Source organism: Chroicocephalus ridibundus, chromosome 1 (genome assembly GCF_963924245.1).
Source record: "Chroicocephalus ridibundus chromosome 1, bChrRid1.1, whole genome shotgun sequence".
Classification (NCBI taxonomy): domain Eukaryota; kingdom Metazoa; phylum Chordata; class Aves; order Charadriiformes; family Laridae; genus Chroicocephalus; species Chroicocephalus ridibundus.
In genome coordinates, this window is record NC_086284.1 from 204,004,449 (window position 1) to 204,027,318 (window position 22,870).

At 40.9% G+C, this 22,870-nt stretch overlaps 1 protein-coding gene across 1 annotated transcript in view; it reads right to left on the bottom strand.

Moving 5' to 3' along the window:
- Window positions 1-22,870, bottom strand: part of ABCD2 (ATP binding cassette subfamily D member 2) — a 47,540-nt gene that overhangs the window by 13,481 nt on the left and 11,189 nt on the right. Inside the window, exons 5-7 of the mRNA XM_063323406.1 lie at window positions 20,765-20,859; window positions 19,268-19,413; window positions 1,605-1,750 (exon numbers count right to left, since the gene is read on the bottom strand). Coding sequence (XP_063179476.1) covers window positions 1,605-1,750; window positions 19,268-19,413; window positions 20,765-20,859 — 387 coding nt within the window. The remainder of the gene's footprint in view (window positions 1-1,604; window positions 1,751-19,267; window positions 19,414-20,764; window positions 20,860-22,870) is intronic.

The window sequence follows — 22,870 nt, forward strand, 5'->3', positions numbered from 1 at the left end:
AGACAGATCCAAACCTGGGTTTTCAGTTTGGCAATACAGAACACTGACCCAAGCCAACGGCACCTCGTGCGTGGAGCGCAGTAACTGCTCCATCATCATGCTCCAGCTGCAGGGTTATAAACCACAACAACGTGCATTCAGGGGCTGCTGGGGATATGGTTTTGGCCATGTGTTGAGGGTCATGTGTTGCTCAGTACATCTACAAGTACCAGCACGCCACGAATGCACACTCCACAGTGGCTTCTTGCCACTGACAGTTTAACTGCTCCTCCTTTTCCAGCTCCCCATTCCAACACATCTGCGTAGTCTTCTGCAATCTGGGCACCCAGTGAAGTGACTCAGGAATACTAACAGGAATAGTTATAATATCAGTGTAGGGAGTAGAGGAGTCTGCAATTATTTCGATCACTGAGTTTAGCGCTCTGCCCACTTTTTCAATCCTTGTGTCATAATATCAGATCTGAATAATATTATGAATCTGTAGGTATACAATTGCTGCTGTACATGATTACAACTCCCCAGGCTAAAATGTGCGGAGAAGACACCAGATGAGTGTCCATGCATACTGACACACTTTCTGCCTTTTGAACAGAGCAACAGGCTGCCATCCAGGAATGGGAACTGAGACGTTGCCTTGGGATTCCCAATGACTGAAGAACTACTCTTTATTGTCAGAATGATCCGGAGAAACATCAAGCGCGCCCATTACAAGTTAATGGACTCCAAGTACCCTCTCAAAAAGGAGCACTGACAGCTGGCAGAAAGAGGCAGGGTACATCCAGCACTCCCGACATCAGCTCCTTAGAGGGGTTTGAAGATCCAACTTGTTCTCTCTAAATGTTACCAACTTTGTCCTATGTCTGTTTTAAAAGCATAATGATGGGGAGGAAATTCAAACCAGAGATTACTGGCTGGTGGGAATGAAAGGATGAAAATTATTGCTATGCCAAAAAAAAAAAAAGCCATGAAATGCTCCAGTTCCTTAAGACACAAAAGAAGCCCTTAACATCTTGACATTTATTATGCCAGCGTATTTACACTGTCCCCTACTCTTAGGACAAACAACGCTGAGAACACATGGCAACTTAAACAGTAAGTGGTAGATGGCAACACCCTACTGCCAGCCAGTGTCGTTTGGTTATTTTTAACTTGTTCACCCTGGTGCTGTACTATCAGACACTCTTTCCTATGGCCCATAGTCCTGCTGATCACACAAACCAGGGAGGTAAAAGCAGACCTGACTCTCCTTTCACTCGCATGCTTTTGAGTTTTTGTAGTTAGTGATATTACAAGGTTTTAAATCAGGTCACATTTTCTAAGAAAATGAAAGAAGGTCACTGATCTCACAATACCATGAAAAGACTGGCCATTACAAGAGAACAAGGATGTTCAGCTTGGGCATGGATTCACTGGGGAGGAGAGGAGCACTTAGCTCTTCTCCCTCCATTAGCATCAGGAGCGACAACCATGTGGTTGTGCAGCTCCCACAACCACAAAAAGTCTGGATCCAGTTTTGCCAGTTCAGTAAGTAAAGTTCAGTCACACTAAGACACATAAACGAGGAATGGATTTTGTAAAGCTTTTTCCAAAAATGTGCAATTTACCTCCTTCTCTTTGAACTATGTGGTACAGATGAACCATATGCAGGATACACTCCAAATCCTGATCTTGGTAGCCTTTCTCGTGCATGTCCTCCACTGAGTCTGGATAGATGACTTGATCGCGTAGAGTTCCAATGGACATGTAGGGCCTGAGAAACAATACAGAGAAACTGGTAATCTGGAGCTGGCTGCAAGCGAGCGCATCTTGCTGATGCTCCATGAGCATAGTATAATGCTCTAAACACCATGTTGCTAAAATTGGATTTATCTGTGGGTGCGTTGTGGGTGAATGCTTTTCTAAACTTACCCTAGGGACAATGTATTGTTTCCATAACAGCTGATTACAGCATAGCAACAGGGGTAGTATTAGCATGAAAACAAAATGACAGATCAGGCAGAATAAACATCCACTTCATAGCCCACTCTGAATGCTTTCACTTGGAATCAGGGAAACTCTACGCCATATTCAAGGTCTGGTACGCTTACAGATGTAGAAATTGAATTAAACAGACACATGTTAAAAGAGAATTGTAACAAAAACGTTGTTGCTCAAACTGTGAAAGACTTCCATGGTGCAGCAGGAGACACCCAGGTCAGGCAGGGGAGCATGGAAAGCCTCCTTTGCACAGAGCTATTCTGAACTGCACAACCGGGCCAGGGCGTCACTGAGCTGGCTCTAGAAGCCAGTGTAAGACTCTGAATTGCAAAAAGGCATACATTAGAGAAGTTGATCAGCTTAAACCTCCCAGCATCAGCCTACCTCTGCCAAACACAAGGCTGAGCTGTATGTGAAGCAGCTTCTGAATCACCATGTTCCCAGACCAGGTAATACCATCTGTCTTACTAAAACAAGCTGTCTCTGCTTTGGAGCCAGAGTCCTCAATCATGGCCCTGTCCCTGGAATGGCTATGGACAGTTTCCACAATGTCATATGCTGCGCCCAGCCTTTGGTACAGCACAGGCCTCAAAAATCCTCCTAGTCTCTAAACAAACTCAGCTCAAAGGACGGTTTTACAGCTCCCTAAAAGATACCAGGCCACTCAGGCTGGGATAGCCAAGGCAATCTAAGACACATGTATTTGACCATCTCTTTTGCTGCTCTTGTTCCAAGGATTTCTTGTGAAGAACAAATATCCATCCTGTCCCACAGACACTGCTGATAGCCCTTGGAAGCTGGAAACACCCCGGGAATGATCTGTGAGATTATGAGTTTGGAGGGAAAGGACAGAGCTGAAGAACAGTCAGCTTTCTGTGCCAAGAGTTACACTAACTCCCTCTGGGTTCATCTGCCAAAACAATACTAGTCTTATTAAAGCTGTGGTGCCAGGGGATGATGACAGAGAGGAGCAGTTAAAATTGGGCCAGCAATGAGGAGGTTTCCAGGCAGCTTGCTCTTGCCACGGAGAACTGCTTCCAACAGCTTCACAGCACATTGACGAGGGGTCAGTTTTCTTCCCTGAAGAGCTCTGGACCTGCATGGTGAGGAGGTCTCAGCCATGCATTTGAGGCTTTCCCTGACAGAGGTGTGTAATACCTTAGATTTCTTCCCTTCCCTTGGCTGTGTCTCTGCAGAAGGGGTGGATCTACCCATTGTTATTCTGAGTCCCTAAAATACACCACAGAGTAATTTGAAAGGATTCATAATGCAACAAATGTAGAATTACAGATGTAAAGCAGCAACGTGAACTGAAAGTCACATTTAAGCTGGCATAAGCTGCACTGGTTTTAGCGCTGCAGACATCCATGGTGAACGGCCTGTACTTGCCCATAGTTAAACTACTTTCACCACCAGCTGGGTGAGGGTGGGAAGGGCAGGGGATCTGAACTGCTCACAAATATTTGGTCATCTCCCTGCTGTGGGCAGGCACCCAGATGAAGCAAAACCAGAACCGCAAGTCAAATACAAGCATTGCTGCTCCTCTTTGCTTGTTGTTCTGCTTTGTGCTTATTGTGGGAAGAGTGCTGCTCCGGGCTGCTGCAGGAACATGAGCGTCAAGTGCAGTGAACCATTTACATTAATGGGGATATTGCAAAATCTCAACTCTAAAAGTTATGTAACTTCATGAAATAATGATATATTACATCTCCATCTAAAATCCCAAAGGGCTTTACTTCTTGCATACTTAGCTCCCTTCACCTGCTCCAGACTGCAGCTATCTCTGGGACAGAAGACAGCAACTCCACCTGGGCTCAGAAAAGTTGAGATCAGGTTGTGCATGAGGCTGTGTAATTTAGGTGAAGCTGCAGGTAAGGGCAAGGAGGACAGAGTTACCTGTCATATAATTTGTCTGAGGTTTAGTACTTTGCTCTTGTGAAGTATGATCCTGTAATGACTAGCAGCTCTGAGATTTAACCTACAGCACAACTGGGAAGGCAATGCTCAAAAGCACCGCGCCAGGACACTTATTGCCATGCTGTTTATTGAGTCACCAGCACCGCTTCCTGGTACAACTGGATTTTCACTGTGGCCTCCAATTTAAACACACCACTACTACCAAGCACGCCTCTCCCCGCCTAGTTTGTAAAAATTAAGGAAAAGCTGAGCCTGCAGTGGAATAGCAAACCCCATCAATTACTGACTAACTAGCAGAGAGGAAGAACGGTTTATGGTTATGGGTCTGTCCCTGGAGGTGGGAGAGCACATTCTGCTTCCCCCATCCCACTCATGTCCCTGAGGGGACGCTTCATCTTAACTGGCATGACATGTCTCGTTTGGGGCTCTAACTCTTGACAACACAAAGAGGCACCTCCGTGGCTGGTTTAGCCTATTTATTTTAGGGCGGGGATTGATTGTCTCCTGGAGTGTCTTCTCCCTCAATGGGGGACAGAGACCAGACAACTAACTTAGATAACTAACTTCTAAAGTGCTAAAGTTAGATGAGATCTCATCTAACTTATACTCTCATAATCTCATGCTAAACCAGATTTCTCTATCCGTAACTTGAAGACAATAACCTCCTTACATACCACGGGTGCCACAAAGCCGAACACACTAAAACCTGTTACTGTAATCGAGGTTACATATGTACGATAGCTAGACATTAAATAATAAGAATTATGGATAACTGGATACAGCAACAGTGAAATTTTGGCTTTGCAAGTAAGCTCCTTGTTAAAATACTGTTTTCATTAAATTTTTAGAAGTTCAAAAAAAAAAACCCAGTCTTTTTATCCTGAAGTAATACTCGAGTTTAACTGGACTTAATTGATTTCTGATGGAGTTTTTCCTTTCAGTCAGAGTGTCTGGGTTCCAGTCTCAAAGAAAGCACTATTATGGATTCCAAAAGCAACTCCTCTGCCATGTGGAGGTCATGTCTTTGATGGTAATAGCTCTGCAATTGTTTTCTTTCTTTCTTTCTCTGCTCTCTGAAAAAAAGATTCTTACACTGTTTCTGAGAGACAGGATTTAAGATCAGTAATCTTTTTTTAAAGGTTTGGTATCAAACCTCCAGAAAGCTAAGAAAACTTACTGATTCTTGCCTGGTTTTCTAGAATTTCAAGGCATTTATTGGAAGAGACACTTTTCAGTTCTCATAAACTGATCTTTTTTCAGTCAGTTTGATGGTTTTATTGCACCACCAATTTCTGTTTGCTGCACTTTGTGCTTCACTTTGCACAGTTGTAACTTCCTTCTGGTGTAACCAGCCATCATCCCTAACGCTTACAGCTTCCCCCTTGCAGTGCAGGCTTTAAAGAAAGATGATACCAAGATGTGCTGCAGCCTGAAGCCTGTGGTATGGACAATTCCCCAGTGCCCTATTGACACATGGCATTGTATACAATGTTGGCTAAATAGTAGAGAAATCATATGGGGAGGAAGGGCAAGTGTTGCTGATGAGATGGTCTCTTTATTGCTGTTAGCTTTGGGGAGGGAGAAGGGGGGCAGGCCCTACAAAACATATTGGAGAACATACCAGTCACTTGCCTTTCCAAAAAGAGGACTTACCTGTAGCAGCTGTTAGGCTTAAAGAGGGAAGTATAATGAAAAGGGATGTTAGATTAAAACTGCACACTGTACCCAGGCAGTACTATCATCTATTAACTCATTGATGTCTTGAAGAGCAGAGGGCTTCAGTCTTTTGTGTAGCAAGTTAAGCAAGATTACTTGCTTAGATGTCAAGAAATTTCTGTTCCAAAATCAGAACAAGCCATATCCACTTGAAATGTTTACAAATACTTCCCAAATGTATTCAAAGTTTCCATCTTCCATGCAAAGTAAACTGGCATGGAAGTGCTGGCAGAACTGATAACCTGTTCGGACACCCATACTATTTTAAAGAATTATAGCAACTGATCAATACGCACTTTGAGACTCTATAAAGCAACCTGAATGGTCAGAATCTTAATTATAAGCACCCTGGAATACGAAAGGGATCAAAAGTACATCTTAATTAAGTGGCTGGCATCAGCAGTTAAAGGACATGGTTTAGAAGTGGTTTTTGTCAGGGTAGGTTAATGGTTGGGCTTGATGATCTTAAAGGTCCCTTCCAACCTCAGCAATTCTATGATTCTATGATATTAGTCCAACGTAAGTGCCCAAGGAAATGCTTCTAGGTACAGTCTAAAGCTCACCTCACCTTCCTTGGCACAGCTTATGATTAACACTTCCTCCATGGAAGTCTAAAAACATGTGGCATGTGATTCTGGAACCCATATGCATGCCCCCGACTGGGCAATCAGGACCTGACTTGCCATTTGCTGTCCAAGTATGTTTGCCCTTATTACAGCACTATTATTCTCACAAATATGCAAAGTTATGTGGGAAAAGCTTTATCTTCTAGAAAATTATGTGTAATGCAACTATAAACTCTTGACTGACCCATCTTTTAAGTTTCTGTGTCTGGCTGACAAGATGCCTCTCTAATGTACCTAAACAGGAGAGAGAAAGGGGAACATGACACCTGGGATTCACCATTTCAGACAAATTGCAGCTTCAATTTTCAGAAGATATTGGGATGGTTTCCAAGTGCAATCCAGAGTGCTTATTTTAACATCTAAAATAAAACGTATTCCAAATTTAGGCACCTCTATTCAATAAGATGATACCAGAGCCTAAGCTCCAATCACCGAGGTATCTTCCTAGGAAACTTGGGAGTCGGTGCTTGCACGGAAGATCTCCAGGCTAGAAAGCTAAGGGCACAGCTCATGTCTACAGGTGTGCCCAAATGCTGTCTAATTCCCCAGAAGATCCAGTACAGCACGGAATATGAAAGCAAGAGTTTGAAGTCCAGCACAAAACACTACAGCTACTAGAGATGCAAGATGAGGAGGTGTATGACAGGCTAATGGTTAGGAAATCTCTTCCAAGAACTGGGTTCAGACTAAGTTCTTCTCAGCTTGCAGGGCATCAGATTCTCATTTTTCTAGGCTAGAGTCCAGACTAAAGAGGAGTCAAAGGGAGGGCACCTTCTAATCTTCCCACTGAAGCAAGGAAACTACTGCTAAGAGGCAGGAATCACGTGTCTGAAGACAGAGTTATTGGAAAGAGCCCAATTATACACTATACCAGTCAGATTTCTCAACTGGAAGGAGAGAGACTTGTACCCATCCTTGTGGCATATATTATTTATGTTATTCCTTTTTTTCCTAATGCTCTCTAATATAAAATGCAGTAAGTATCTTAATCCTTCAGTAGCATTTTAAAAACATGTTAAAGGGGGTTCTAATCTTATTTAGGTGCCTGCTTTCAGGAGAGGGCTTAATAAAGATAAAGGGGGTTAACATTTAGCTCTCAGTTTTGCTCCTAAACTTCAGTAAGAGGGCGGAGTTCCGACACATATTTATATTTAGAGATTCCTACGGATTAACTCTAGGTGGCTCCCTTTACCTACCATACAAGTTTTTTGGATAATTTTCCAAAAGCCCTAAATCTTTGCCCAACTATCTAGGGAATCCACCTATATTTAGAAATTTCCATCACCTTGCTGGTGCCAAGATTCTAATTTTTAGGTGCTGTAATACCTCAGCTGGAATCATCTCAGAACTCCAGCTCTTGCCATGCTCCTCTTTTAGGTCAATTGTAAAAACTCCACAGTTTTCAACAGCAGCAAAGCTTGATCAACAGTGATGTTCAAGAAATGCCAACCTCCACTAAGTAAAGCAATCTTGATTCCTAACAGTTCTTTGATGACATTAATAAAATAAACAGCAAAAACCTAATGATGGCACCATCACTACAGCTTTGAGAAAATAATATGTCTTGAATGAATGTGAATGAATTCCTTTCAAATAAAATAATATTTAGCAAAATGATAAAAAAGCAACAGGCTCAGTTTATTGCATTGTATGTAGTTCAAGGGATTTTAGGACCAGCTAAAGTTTCAGCAGCCCTTCTAAAGATATAAATAATCGATCTCTCTTTAAAATACCCTACACTGAACTCTCGTCTCCACTCATACAGAAGTAGCCGTGAACATCCTCTAAATATTTCAGATAGATCAGTTACCAGAGTGGAATGTAACCAGCTTATAGCCATTAACATAGTTAACAGGAAATGAAATGCCCAGTATGAAAGACTGAATTCCCAATGCATATAATTAGGACCTGATATCAAAGGCTGAAAAAAAAATCACACTAATCACACTAAGCTTTCTTTGCAAAGAAGCTATGCACGTCTCTGCATATATGCAGAAAATAATCTGGAAAAAAATAACCACAAAGTTGAAAGAAGCCTTTAATTTAAAGTGCTATTAATGCTCAGGTATCACCTCATCTCATGTTTTACCTCATCTCATGATTTACTTATTCACCTTAACCAAGATCACTTACAATATAACTAGAACTGGTCAGATGGCATAAAAGTTTAAGGTGAACAATTCACAAAATTATCCAGTTCAGTCTATTTGTATCTAGTGATAGGCAGAGACAACAGAAAGAACACAAGAATACATGTATAATTAAAAACAAAACCCAATTTCTCCAAAATAAGAGCAGCTAATGCAACCTGAAATAATTGTATCTCCTGCAATGAATCAAACCAGCCAGAGAAATGAAGGAAAAATACTCTTCTTTTCTTAACATCTAATTTTTGCAGGCCCAGTCTTTTCATACCTCTGGCAGTCCTGACAATAAAAGGATTATTTGGATGGATGATAATGAAGATCAATTAATTGAAGAAAAAACAATGAGCTGTTCTGGACAATAGTCTAGTCTGCCAGTCCCACCAGGCATACCACAGCCTAAGAGGTGTTTCTGATTTTTATCGCAGAAACGTAACACAGTCAGCAAGGCAGTTTCCCTCTTTTAGGAAGATCCCAAATTATCCATGTTTTTGCAGATGAGAAATGACACCTTACTTCACAGAGAAGCGGAAGTGTAGACAATGAAGCCTCTAGAGCAGAGGCTGCTTTTCCTCTAGGCTTCTAAAACGCTTACTTGTCCATGGCAGCACTACGATATGAATATGCAAATAATACTGGAGCAATAGTGTGTCACCAGTAAGACGCCCTGCCAACATGTGGGAAGTCACATTGCATTGAGTCCACTCTCTAATCCTCTGTGAAACACTTTGCGTTACACAAGACAGGACATGAGAGCGCAGAATAGAGATGCACCATGAATATAGATACATGGGACATTATCACAGCCATTTTATAAGTGTTATAGGTACCTGAAGTGGCCACAAGGGAGCTGTAGTAATCTCTAGCAGAAACTGAAATTGATAGGGTGTAATTAATGCCAAATGCTAGGCAGACAAACAAGTCTGGAAAAGCCTTTCCTCTTGGGAAAAACATGCTCCCATCTAAGCTAGACTAGTGCACACATCCTGAACTGCAGAAAGAAACCCACCTGCTACATGCTCCCGTGAGACCATGGGATAATTAATGACTCAAAACCAAAGAACTGAAAATCCAGTGTTCTGGGGGCTACTCAGCATTATTTCCAGAAGAGACTTATCTCACCTAAAAGTTACCTATCCAAGTCACAGTTAGTCACCCCAGGCTCTCTTTGTAGTCAGTGGAGTCCTCTAGTGAACTGGTACCTCCAGTAGGTCTCATGTGTCCTAGATGTTTGTCCCAAGACACGGGATGAACAGCAGCAGTGGTCTGAACTGGAAGGCCATTGCGCATTGAGGAGTTAGTGATCCACATAACAGTTGACACAGGGCTTTGCTGCACCATGTTAGGCTGTGCTGCCCACATAAATTGGCCTTCAGACCTGTGCTGTGCTGCACTTATGACTGGGCTGCAGGATAAACTTTGCTGGCTAATCATAACGGAGGAGCCTGCAGGCAGCTCCCACTTGGCATCGGCAATTATGCCACCTGTGTGTCCTTGTCTTTATCTTGAAGTGAAGCAGCATGTTCTCATGCTAACATCCTTTTGCGTGACAGTAGAAATGATAAATGGAATTGTTTACTTCTAAGAAAATCCTGTCAGAGTGATAAAGACCATAATGTCAATGAACCTTAGCACAGATGGGATCAGTGCAGCATGCCATGCTGATGTCCATCTGATGCTGCGCAAGGCTGGTTTCCTAGCATCTGATGGGATGTAAGTGCCACAAACACCAGAGAATCTCTCCTGTCAGGAAAGGCTGAGAGAGCTGGGACTGTTCGGCTTGGAGAAGAGAAGGCCCAGGGCCATCTCATCAATGTACATAAATACCTGAAGGGAGGGTGCAAAGACAGTGGAGCCAGGCTCTTCTCAGTGGTACCCAGTGACAGGATCAGAGCCAATGGGCACAGACTGAAACACAGGAGATGCCATCTGAGCCTCAAGAAACAATTTTTCACTGGGAGGGTGATCAAGCACTGGAACAAGTTGCCCAGAGAGGTTGTGGAGTCTCCGTCCTTGGAGATATTCAAAAGCCCTCTGGACGTGGTCCAGGGCAAACAGCTCTAGGTGGCCCTGCTTGAGCACAGGGGTTGGACTAGATGACCTCCAGAGGTCCCTTCCAACCTCAACCATTCTGTGAGTTTGTGACTATCTATGCTATCAGCTCATTCCTTATCTCTAATAACAGGAATTTTAATTAATGCATTACAGAGTTCAAGTACCTTTCTTAGTGAGATCAACAACGAACACCTTCATTGGTGCAGTGCAACAGTGAGCGGTCCTCCGGAGGCAGACAGTTCACTCACAAAGCTCACACAAGGATGTCTAACTTTTAGCTGCATAAATGAATATAGAAAAATTCTACCTTTGGTGCATGAGTTGACAGTGGGGATGAATACTTGTATACAAAAATAGCTAAAAGTCTTCTCTCTGGAAGGTGGGTAGTTACTAGTGAATACTGCATTGTCTCCAAGAAATGCAGAAGAGAATCACCACGCTGAATATAACTTACATTTACCTTGGAAACCACAGTAAGCTGGAGGAGGGACAGAAGGTCCCATTTACTGTGGAGCTGGGACACAATTCTGGAGCCCAGGATACAGGGGCTGGCAAAAGGCAGAGCCAGAGTGCATGGGAAGGTCTACCACCCTCACCTCAAGAGGGAGGTCTTGGCTATGTCTACTATGTGGATATTTAAAAGCATAGGGCACTGTAATGAGAGCTGCTGATTGAAAACTGTAGTAAGAAGGAGGAGAAAAGACTTCTTCCCAGGGAAGATGATACAGTTGTTATTAGAGCTTTCAGTTATCCTCCCCTCACAAAAGCCAGCATCCTTTCAGTCTTTTCATATCAAGCTTTTTATGCCAGGCAGGTTTTGTAGTTTATTTTTCCCAGTGCTTCCCAGTGTTACGTAGTCAAGTTGCTTCTCATCATTTGATACGCATAAGGCATTTGAAGCATGCTTTTTGACATTCCTAGGTAAAATATTATTGAAATAGTAAACATTTGCCCTTCTGCTCATCTGCCAAAGATCCTTTGTTGCACAGTCGCAATACAGGGCATTAAGCTGGAGGTAACTGCTCAAGCTGGACATAGTAATTGGACTTCTCTGCAGAAACTAGGTCATGTCCATGCAACCACCAGATTACTCCCTAACATGCAAGTTTGTCCATACCACTGCTAAGTTACACAGCGATCTCAGTTAACCTGTAGGTGAATCTGTTCCCCTGGCACTGCTGTCAAAACTAAAATTTAAAGGCAAACGAGCTCTTTGAGTAAAATGAACCTAGCACAGGTTAAATAGATCATTGGTTGCTTTTCTGGATGGATCCTATAAATACCAGCCACGTCTCAGTTCTTATAATCTGTTTAGTAAAATATTTGTCAAGTTTAATCTGACAATGTACTTAAAATTTCAAAGCCTAGTTTTCCCAGCATTTTAATGAAGTTCCAGAAAGAGCCTGGCACAAACATGGATGCCTGGAAAGGTGGTACAGGCAACACATACTTATCAGTGCTGAATGAGGACTTTTGATATTAAAAATCCTGTCAAAAGAAGCAAGTGGAGGGCAGAAGCGTTGCAAGCTCATGCTGGCAAGAACATGGTGTCCAAAATACACTCTGAAACACAGAGCAACTGATTGCCAGAGATCTTAGTAGAAATATTCCTGCAACTGGGCATACTCACAGACAAAAACTTAGCTCTTCTGTAACATTGAGGAAAACATCTCAAAAGAATGAAAATGGAGGAAGTTCTCCATATTAGTAACACCCACTTTTATGCAGGAGCCAAAACAAGATTTCTGTGCGTAGTACTGAAGCAATACTCAAAATAGGATGGATGCCGCTTTGATTACGAGAATCGATTTCACCTTTTAGTTGCATACGTATCATGGTATTTAATCAGCCGTGCAGCTGACAGCACTTTAACATTATACCTCTGTGTATCTGTGACTTGGTAGGAATGCAATGAGTTACTGAATGGACCTTAATCTTCTGAATGTTGAAGTTCTTTTATGGATCACAAATAAAAGGGGCTTGGCTTGCACTGAGTTAAGTGACCGCATTGTGCTTTAAGTGAGCCATCTCCATGAGTCTGGAGAATAAAATCTCCGCATTCACCTATACAGAAGGCAGTAATAATAGAAGGTGCTTCAACCGAAAAGTCCACCAGCAGGTAAGAGACAATACTGAAATGTCAGTATCAAATCAAGCCTGGGTTTCCCTGGAGATTCAGAATTGACAACAAGGGTTTTCATTTGTATCCTGCGTGGTACTGGCTTCTGTGCTTCAGAAAAATGCCCACTAGGAAATGCATTAGTCTCCGTATGTAGTAAAAGTTGAGTATGTATCAACTCAACTCAATTCCTCACCCACATTTAGTCCTCTTGGTACCTCCCATAGCCACAGCTTGCTGCAGACAGGCCCCCAGTCTGAAGGGACTGAGGGACCAAAACCTTAGAGCATGCTGAAGTCCTTCACAAGCATCAGTTCAGCTGCAGCCTTTAAGACCAGTGTTGGATTTATGTAAATACATTTCAAATCTAAACTAAACCTCAATGCAGCAAGATGACTAAAGCCTTCAGTCTGGGATTTCTGCAACTCTTTGCCTAATAACAGAAAAGACTTGTAAGCTGTGCTTTAATTAGCTGACTCATGTGTCTGGCCGGTAAGGAAGGCACCTTGCATGGCTTGAGAGGGAGTAGCAGCTAATCCATAAAGCCATTTTCCACCTCTGACTATCAGCGTAGGTAAATCTTGTTCACAATGTGCTACCAAAAGGTACTGTTATTACTTGTGATCAGTCAGCACATAGACCTAATTAAAAACCTTCAAACTTTACAGCTGTGAGTGAGCCTTCAGTGGAAACAGAGAGGTCTCCCAGCGATCCTGGCAGGCAGAGCTTCAGCTAACTTACAAGGCAGCAAGACAAGAACTTCTCTGTTCTAGGTGAGACAAGACAGGACTTCAGTCAGGAAGGAGAAGTGCAAGCATTTCTATACAAGCCCCAGTAAGATGGAATGGGAAAAGCTGTGCCCTGGCTGAGGGGATAGCCTAATAGTGCCCTCAGATGCAAGGCCACACTTTTTAATGAACAGTAGAATACTCAATTAACCTGTCTTGAATTGACTCATAGAATCATAGAATTCATGTCAAAAAAGAAAAAAGAAGATACAAAGCAGCAGCCAGTTTGTTAATGCAAACCTACATCAAAATAGTACACACAACTGTAGTATGCTATGTTTCATGTCAATGCTATCTACCACAGACCTTTTTTCTCATTTCTCAGATAAACGCTGAATTTTGGAAATAAACGTATTTAAAAGGAGTACCATGAACTTGATAACAGCAAGTACGACAAACAGATGCAGTATGCAAGGGAGTAGATATCTATATAGCATGACATGAATGGATGGCTGGAGGAACAAATCAATGTGGTGGTGTACTACCAGCAATATGCTGAAGGGCAATGACAAACGCTAGTGTGGTGTCGGCATGTGCAGTCAGAGTACAGCTGACCCGACTAAAGGGATCATAGTTAAAGACAGAGCAGTGTGAGACGACAAGAAACTAGGATGTGCAAAATACAACACAGCACAGAGACATCTGAGCCAATCTAAGTGAGATGAAGCAACAGAACTCGCATAGGCATATTTGCACAGCACTTCACTTGGGCTACTTCTCTAACAGACCACGTGCTAACGAGAAAGTAGTCTAATACAGAAGAGCCGTATATATGGACACTACATAAGCACATACTTTCATACGTAATATAGGGTATCTGACAGTGAACACAACAATTTTGCAACATTAAATTGTTTAGGTAATCAAGAATTGTCATTTTAATGACAGTGGCCACTACTACCTACCTCAAACGCTTAAGATAACATTTGAATAACACCATAATCTCCAAAGTGTCATGTGCTTATAACATAAAAATTACTTTCATTTTATCACTTTATTATTTACACCATTTAGAACTTGCTTGGTTTCATCCCCATGATGAATAACCTTGGACTACTTGAGGCAAATCAAATCAGACATTTGGATTACTTATTAGAGCTAAGGAGAGGAAATATATCTTCAGAGCTGATAGAGTTTTGTTTAGTAGCCAAGGATATTTTTAGAATACAGAAGGAAAAACACCAGACAGAAAACGACTTGTAAAGGAAACCCAGATAAAATACCAGAAATAGAGCAGACACATGCAAAAACAAACAGCTTAGGAGGGCCAGATAAACCTTTCAACTGTTATGTTCCATACTGTCCTAGTATTAATGAGAAGTCAGCAAGACATAGGTATATAAATCTTAAATGATGAAGAACAAACAAAAGTTGACACTAGTGCATCTTTGGTTGCCTCCATCTTAGCATCTGACAAGCCTGGTGTTGAAGGAAAGAAAAGAGATCTACTTGAATGAGCAATAGAAAGAGAGAGAGAATACAGAACTGGACCATCACTGTGACCACTGAGAAAGTGTTAGGGTTGGCCTTATACTAGAATGGCACACAGAATTACAGAAAAACTATGCATGCTACGCCCCTCTCACAAAAATAACCAAATCGCAGTAGAAGCAAACTGGAGAGGAAGAACAGTAACAATGGACCAGGAGAAAGAAGTACAGTGGATTAAAAATTACTCCAAACTCTGCGAATGTGAATCAGTCCTCAAAAAAGACAGAGAAAATGCTGATGGACGTTTTAGATATGCGCTGTGCTAGGAAGACTTGAGAGTCGTGATAGATGGTTATGGAACCAACAGAGACTGCATGAGACATTCCTCCACACAAATATGACAATAAGACACAGCTGGCAGAAAATGACTAATATTTTTTATCAATAGCCCAGTGGTGATCACAGCTTTACTGCAGCTTTACAGTGCGGAGACATTGAGGAATATTCCTGTGGTGTTGTCAACGTAACCTGCAAGTATGAAGGTGTGCAATTCTACTGGCCTTTATATCAAACGAGGGAGAACTAAGGAAATAAGTGCCAACACGTGCAGAATCTGTGTTTCCTTACAACTGAAAAAGCTGAGACTTTTAGCTGGAGGGCAAGAAGAGCTGCAGTAAATGTTAGGATGAATTGTATGCTAGAGCTCACCAATTCCACAGAGATGGAGTCCCCTCCCACGTTTAAGACCAACAGAGTAGGAACAGGGCACAGTCCAGAGAAATCAGGCTATCTTCAGATACGCTGCTGATATGCTATGAAAGTATTGACTGCTTCTTTAATTCCCTAAGTGCTACATATACATCTTGTGGTCATATCTTTAGCACTGGTACTCATGCTACCCACTACATATTCTTGTTAATTATTTAGTATTTAAAATGATGTTTCTGAATTCTGATTTGAAACATGGTTCCTTATCAAGTAGAGCACCCACAAGCATTTAATTTTCCATTCATGATACCTTTTTGACCAGTTAATTAAAAGAAGAATGCAAAGAAGTGGTTAACACGAATTTTACTTTGCAAAAGGGATAGAGAAGTAGAAGGGGTAAGAGCACACACGCTGCCAGTTACTGAGGCTCCAATGACAAGTGACAACTTGTTGAGCACTGATCCATCCTTGAAAACAAGCTGCTTTCTGTTCTGAAAACAAGCACCAATATGATGCTGGACTGCTTAAATCCTCTTAAAGCCTCCCTCTCTTCTGCCCACCCTCCTCTTTTACAGGCCTGTCACAGACTGTGGCAGAGCCACACTCACAGAAATCCCCGGGCTTCTCCCTCCCTGCCCCTCAAAAGAGCAGTTTGTCCCACCAGCATCCACCACAACTGTGACTGATTAAGGACAAATTCTGCATGGCCTGGCCCTATATAAGGGGAGAAAAAAATATCTCACAATGATTCACAGAGGTAAAATATAAAAAAGGCAGTATAATGATGCTAAGCAATCTAAAAAGATAAAAAGATAGGGAATCTTTAAAGTCTACATACTGCTAAGTAAAGCTAACTACAAAGTGTTTGCAGTGCTGATGAAATTTGGAGTATACAATGAGATAATTCACTTTTTAATAAATCATACTTTTGTGTGTAGCTTTTGAACTCAGCAAAGACACATGATTTCCCACGCAGATCTGGAATACGATGCTGGAATGTTACAAACAGAGATGAAAAAATAATCTTTTCAGTGAGGTTCTATTTACGGTGGAGTATTTTGTTACTTAGTAGTCAATGTATTCTCCACCATCCATGGTGTGCAGATGAGGTTCCTATATTTGACTCAGAGGGCTCATGCAGAATTAAATTCAGCCACAGGGATGCAGGAGTAAGCTCTTACCAGGCTCAGTGGTAACTATGTCCACTCCTGGAGAACCATCTCCCATGTTCTTAGACCAGAAACATAATATATACACTTAAACACAATGATGTCATTCTAATTCACTGCTCTGACAGACATCCACCATTCATCCACAATTCAAGAGCCTTCTACTACACCACAGTTTTTACCCACCCACCAAATGAAAGACTGAGGCAGGTTTAATCCAGGTGATACTGTCCTACCACCTCCCAAATCCTCTTAGTTCAGAACATAAATTTTCCCTAAAGTTATGCTGAAATCTATACATGATCAAATGTAGGCAGGGCACTATCTTTTCCAGTCTGCAATTTTAGAATTATGTCTAATAAAAATAAACAAACAGAAGGTAATCCTGACCAAGCAGCAATTTACACGCAGGACCCTCCAAAACAAGCTGCTTTAATTTCGGGACTTCAGAACAATTTACAAACCACTACAGAAATTCTAAATGTATTTAGATCCAGTGACAGACAAAAAACCCGAACTGAATGTGTAATTTATTTAGGACATAAATAAACGAACTGTTAAAACACTCAGAATTGGAATACAGGCAGAAAAAAAATGCCTGGACCACATAAGGCAATCCAGACAAAAGCCCTAAAAATCCAGCAGATTGGTTGCAAGTCTGGTCCAGAAATTTACAAACTTCCATTTAAAACTGAATATCCTTCAAGTCATTCTTAGTCTCTCAGATATTCATCTAAGACTCAGTAAGCCAAAGAATACATTGGGCAAAAAGGCAACTCAGGATCCTCAAGGACATCCTAACAAATAAATCTGATTGATTGCTGTCCTAGACCAACCCCTTCGGCCACATTCACCCACAAATCCCTACAAGACTTAGTTTCACAGTCCCTTTCCAAATACAAGAGGCCACAATTCTGAGGCTACAGAACCCATACTGACACAGCTGAACTGTCCCCCAAAGTCAACTTCAAAATCTTCAGACACAATGAAGGTGTAGCACTTTTGCAGAAGAGCCCTTTCTGTCACTCACTGTTGCCCCATTTACCCAGACACTGCTCTGTCCTTGGGAAGGGAATACCCCTGTTGTGCCTAATAAACCCTCCAGGAGGGCAGAGGTCACACAGAGCCGAGCCACGGCAATGTCACTTAGGCGTTCTGAAGACATCACAGCAGCACCCTTTCTCCTGGGGGATGCTACTAGGATGGACTGCATATGAGTGATACCTTCAGGGTACACTGCAAAGATGATATGCCAGTCCCTACATGGCTTTGGTCACCGAGGGCTGCAAAGACGCTGGTTGAGTATTAGTTTCTGACCAAAAGTTCTGAAATGTTCCAAAGAAGAGGTCTGATGGACAAGCTCCCCCAGCTCTGAAAACTTAGGGGAAACAGCTAACAAAGATTCATGTTTACAGAAATGAAAACCCAGCAGATGTCATTCAATCCCCTCAACCAGCACCTTGGCAAATCTGCCTGAATGCAATGTAAATCTGTTTGCCTTCACAGAATAAAGGGGACGTAAGTAAAGGGGAAGGGCTGTAGGCAAGCCAGCCTCTGATACTGATTTGAGAAGGGGCTGGGATCACACAGAGGACAGAAGTGGCTGAAACTCAAGATTTTCTGCAAGAAAAAAATTCAGAATAGCTTTTGTTCTGCCTAAGAATAAAAATGGTTTTAAGAATGTCCCGCACAATGTGAATACTGAAATATCGTTTGGAAAAACATTGAACAAAGCATTTTGCTCCAAATTCTTGAATTAAACCCTCAAGTGGTTCAGAAAAATGACAGTGGCTAGCAATAAATTGTACGTATATTTGAAAAATTATAGATAAATGTTCCTTATTACCTGCACCCGCAGCAAGGAAAATCTACTCATCAGTTAATATTTTCCATTCCGCTTAATAGCTTCTACTTTTTAAACAAGACTACAAACTGTACCATGAATACTACTTTTGCCCATGGGAAGAAATGAACTACAGAAAACAATCGAAGATTCTCAGTGTTTGATTTTGCTTTTGCGAAACAACCTAGTTAGAAGTCTCTAAGGAGATATTCTAGAATCAATTGCATTAAATTATGTTCTGAGAGTCCAACAGCAAGGCAGAATACAAATGAAGCACAGAAGAGTCATGTTTCCCTTAGTGAAATAAGCACATATTATAAAAAAGGAAATTTGCAGTTAATATTGGATTAGATTCTGGTTTTGTAGTGTACAAGTTGAAGTTTTGAAAATTATTTTGAGCAATTTAACATTTAGGAACCAAAACACTCTTACTTGTTTTGATCTTTGGTTTTAAAGTGAAATTAGAATTAAGATCTATTAGGTCTATTTCAAATTTCTTTCCGATTCTAGCCTGTTCCCATCATCCGAGTCCTTCGGGACTTTAGCCATCGGGGGAGCATAGGCTCCGTCACAAGTGCATGTGAGCCCTTTCCAATGACTGAAGATTTGCATCACCAACAAGAAGGAATCTTCTTTTTTAGCACTCTCCACACAGCTGAGGTTGTGCTTACCACCTTTTAACTTGGCTGCACATATCACAGATTGAAAATGAGAGGAGCAGGGTGAAAATTCATGTAACCAGAAAAAAAGTATCACCTTGAGCAAAAACCATACCTTTGTGGTATATAAAACATGTGCTGCGGAGGGGGTTTGTAGAGAACTCCTTCATACACGGGCCACAAACCACTTAAAATTCTGAAGAGCGAACTCTTTCCACAGCCATTGGGTCCAGTGATTAAAAGATTCATCCCCTCCTGGACCTACAATAGCAATGAAAATGCAAAGATGTTACTACGCAGTATATATGGCAGAAGACAGTCTAAGACCCCTACAGGCAGTTAGGTGAGCATTTATACCAAATTATCAAGCCGTTTCATTAATTACCTGCACATATTTATGCAACTGCTCTGGAAACAATGGCATGGATACATTAAGTGGACTGAAATAATGAAAATAATTTCTATGTCTGACTATTTCTATGAACTACACTGAATATATCATAATGTCAATATAGCACAGTCAGAATCAATTATTCTCATGCAAATTAGGTCCAAAGGTGGTAACAGCATAGAGAGAAGTGCTATGCCCACCAGTGATATCAATTTAAGCTATGTGAGCCTGATCAAATTATTTGGAAAATTTACTTCACATTGGCCTTTCCTGCTTAATTACCAGCATTATTTTGGCTGTGATGCACTTGTTTTTATTCATTTGAATATTACCCTGTGTATATATGAGTGTATATTTATGCATAATCACAATGTCATTGTTTGCACTTTACATAAGTACATTAACTATTTTTTATTTTGGTTTTGTCTCTTGAGCCAAATGGATGAATATAACTGTCTCCTTGACCATAAAGTTGTAATTTTACAAATGTGAAATTCCTACACTGAAGCCGTTGCAAGTTTTGCCACAGCTAGGTCCCTGTCCTCCTAGCTGCTAATTCCTATACCAACAGAGGTGGCAAGAAGAACATTCTGCTTTAGCTAAATTAAAGGACCTGCTGGAATGATTCATGTTAGTGTTCTGATAACTTCAACTGTTTTTTAAAATAATAACATCTGCACTGGAACATGAGATCAGGATATATATGGCAGTAATTCAATAATGGTCTTCCACTAAAATTGTGAGCAGGTACCGAGTGGTATCTGGTAAAAACAATACAAGTTCTTACGGAGTAAAGACTCCATGGCTGGACTTGTGAACTATGCTGTCAACTATTAGTACTGCTCTTTGTGGTGGTCAAGCGAAGCTACAGACTCAGTTTTTTCACTGTTGCTGTGAACTCAGACTTTTAAAGGAGCCTATGTGAGCAAAGCATCCCAATTTCAATGCAATTACGTAAAGATGGATGCAGACTCCCATATACACCTTTGAAAATCTCAGGTCGGTTTTTCACCTGGCAACAGCACCAGAAATCCTCTCTTCTCTTTCTTTGAGCAGGATAAACTACAGATGTCTGCCTCTATTGAGCTACTATGCCTACCTTTCTGGACTTCCCCTTTTATCCATATGTTCCTCCAAGTACTTAACATAAGGTACATGAATTCTGTGCTGTTTATGTTAATGTGATGGCAACAATCAGAAGATTCTTGCATATCATCTTACTTGGAAGTTTAGTCTGGAAACCACCACATCGCCGTTCGGAGTAATAATAGGAACATTTTCACAAATAATTCCATGATCAACATCAATAACTTTCCCTAGAAACAAACAAAGAAAGAAAGATAATAATTAGAGTTTGTGAAACCTTCCATTACGCAATGATATGTGACAGTGTCTGTGTACAGTTGAGAAATATAAATTGACGAGTTTCAAATAACTCTTTTATGTGCTGCAGGTTCCCCTAGTGGAAAATCTGGATAATAAATCTTACTTAGTCAGAAAGACACTGTCAGCAGTAGCCAAGAGTGTGCAATGAATCCCAAATCTGATCATAAATGTAATGCCCAATATGCATCATAAATATATAACACACTATAAAGACATGTTTATTCACATCCTACCTGTATTTACTTTATTTAGTTTTAAATAGGTTCTAAATACCAACCAGTAAAAAAGTCCAAGGACCGCCTTAGCCACAGGCAGACCAGTTTACCTTCTCTTGAGGACTTCATTAGAAAATGGAATCTACTTTCACAACCAGCTCTGAAACTCTGAGCCCACTTCAGTCTCCTCCAGCAATGACAGCAAAGCAGAAAACATTTAATGGCTTGCTTCCATCTCTTTTTGAAGCCATAGACACTGTAAGTGTGTCTTGTAAGTATTTGTGGAAACCCATATAATGTATTTCACTTCAGGAGCTACACTTACTATTTGGATTTCTGGCAAATTTAAATATACAATCTCAACTGGACATTTGGATACTCTGTGACATAAGGACTTAGAAATAAATTCTTCTGAAAACAGTGAAAAAATGAAAACAACCCTAACTTCTCAGTTGCCTGTTAATGGGCTTCTCTAACACAACCCTAACAGCTGGGTTTCTGGACAAACATCAGAAATTTTCTTTACAGAGAAGATGCAAGGGAAAGCGACTTCTCTGTGTATTAGAAGGGCTTATTTTATAATTTACACTAATCTGAACATAGAAATGTCACCACAGAAAATCATCCTTCATGATCTTCAGCAAATTCTGCAAAATTCATTCATGTTTTTGATGCACTTGGATACACCGGAGAAATTCTAGTTAAAATAGTAAGCTAAGCAAGTATTAAGTAAACTTAATTCTCATTTCCTAACTTTGCAGTGTTTGATTGCAACTTTAGGGTGCTTTAAAAGCCTTTTTATGTGTAACCAGAAAGATAATTTGACAGTATTTGTACAAGATGTATAAAAATATATTTCAACTTTAAAATTCTGAATTATTAGATACACTGCATAGATAACAATATTACTATCTGTTAAAAATTTTCAAATATTCTTCATATTTTCACAATTTTCTTATTGACAACAGTAAATGCAAGGCACAGCACAGGCATCCCATAGTTACTTAAACTTATATTTGATGACTTAAAAGGAAATAAGTAGTATGTGTTGAAAATGCCTTTGGGGAAGCTAAATGTTAAGATATTTCTTTTCTAACAATGCAGACACATATACATATGTGAGCACGTGTACTTTTATCCACATACAAATCCACTCCACAGGGATTTTTGAAGTATCAAGACCAAAAGAAAGACGGAAAAACAGTATTACAATGGGACTTGTCATAAAAAGTGTGGAGCCTGTGGCCTAGATTCATCTGGCCTAAATTCTCCTTAAGTCCTCGTGCACAATGCTTGGTATTGGCTAGCTGCCTCTGAGACCCTACAACCGCTCAGGAGCGAACCCCAGTCATCGCGACTTAGGAGGAATTCAGGCTGGATGAAATGTGTGACTGTAGTGGAATCAAATCTTGGGAAAAGGCTGCAGAGAAGAAAGGAGCGAGATACAAGCATACTAGACCAAAAGGGAACACGAGCAGCGTGCTTGCATACCTGAACTGTATTTGGTTTTGGTTTTAAAACAGAGTTATCTACAAAGGGCCCCCAAATTACTTTGTTGCTCCAGGAACTACAAACCTGTTCTCTTGTACATGGCAAAATGTAACAATTATAAAATGCCATTTCTTTTAACATCGGCCAAATATTACCAAGATCTACAAGATTAAGACATCGTCTATTTCCACAGCTATCCACCACACCGCATCAGACTTCGTTATGAAGAACCTTG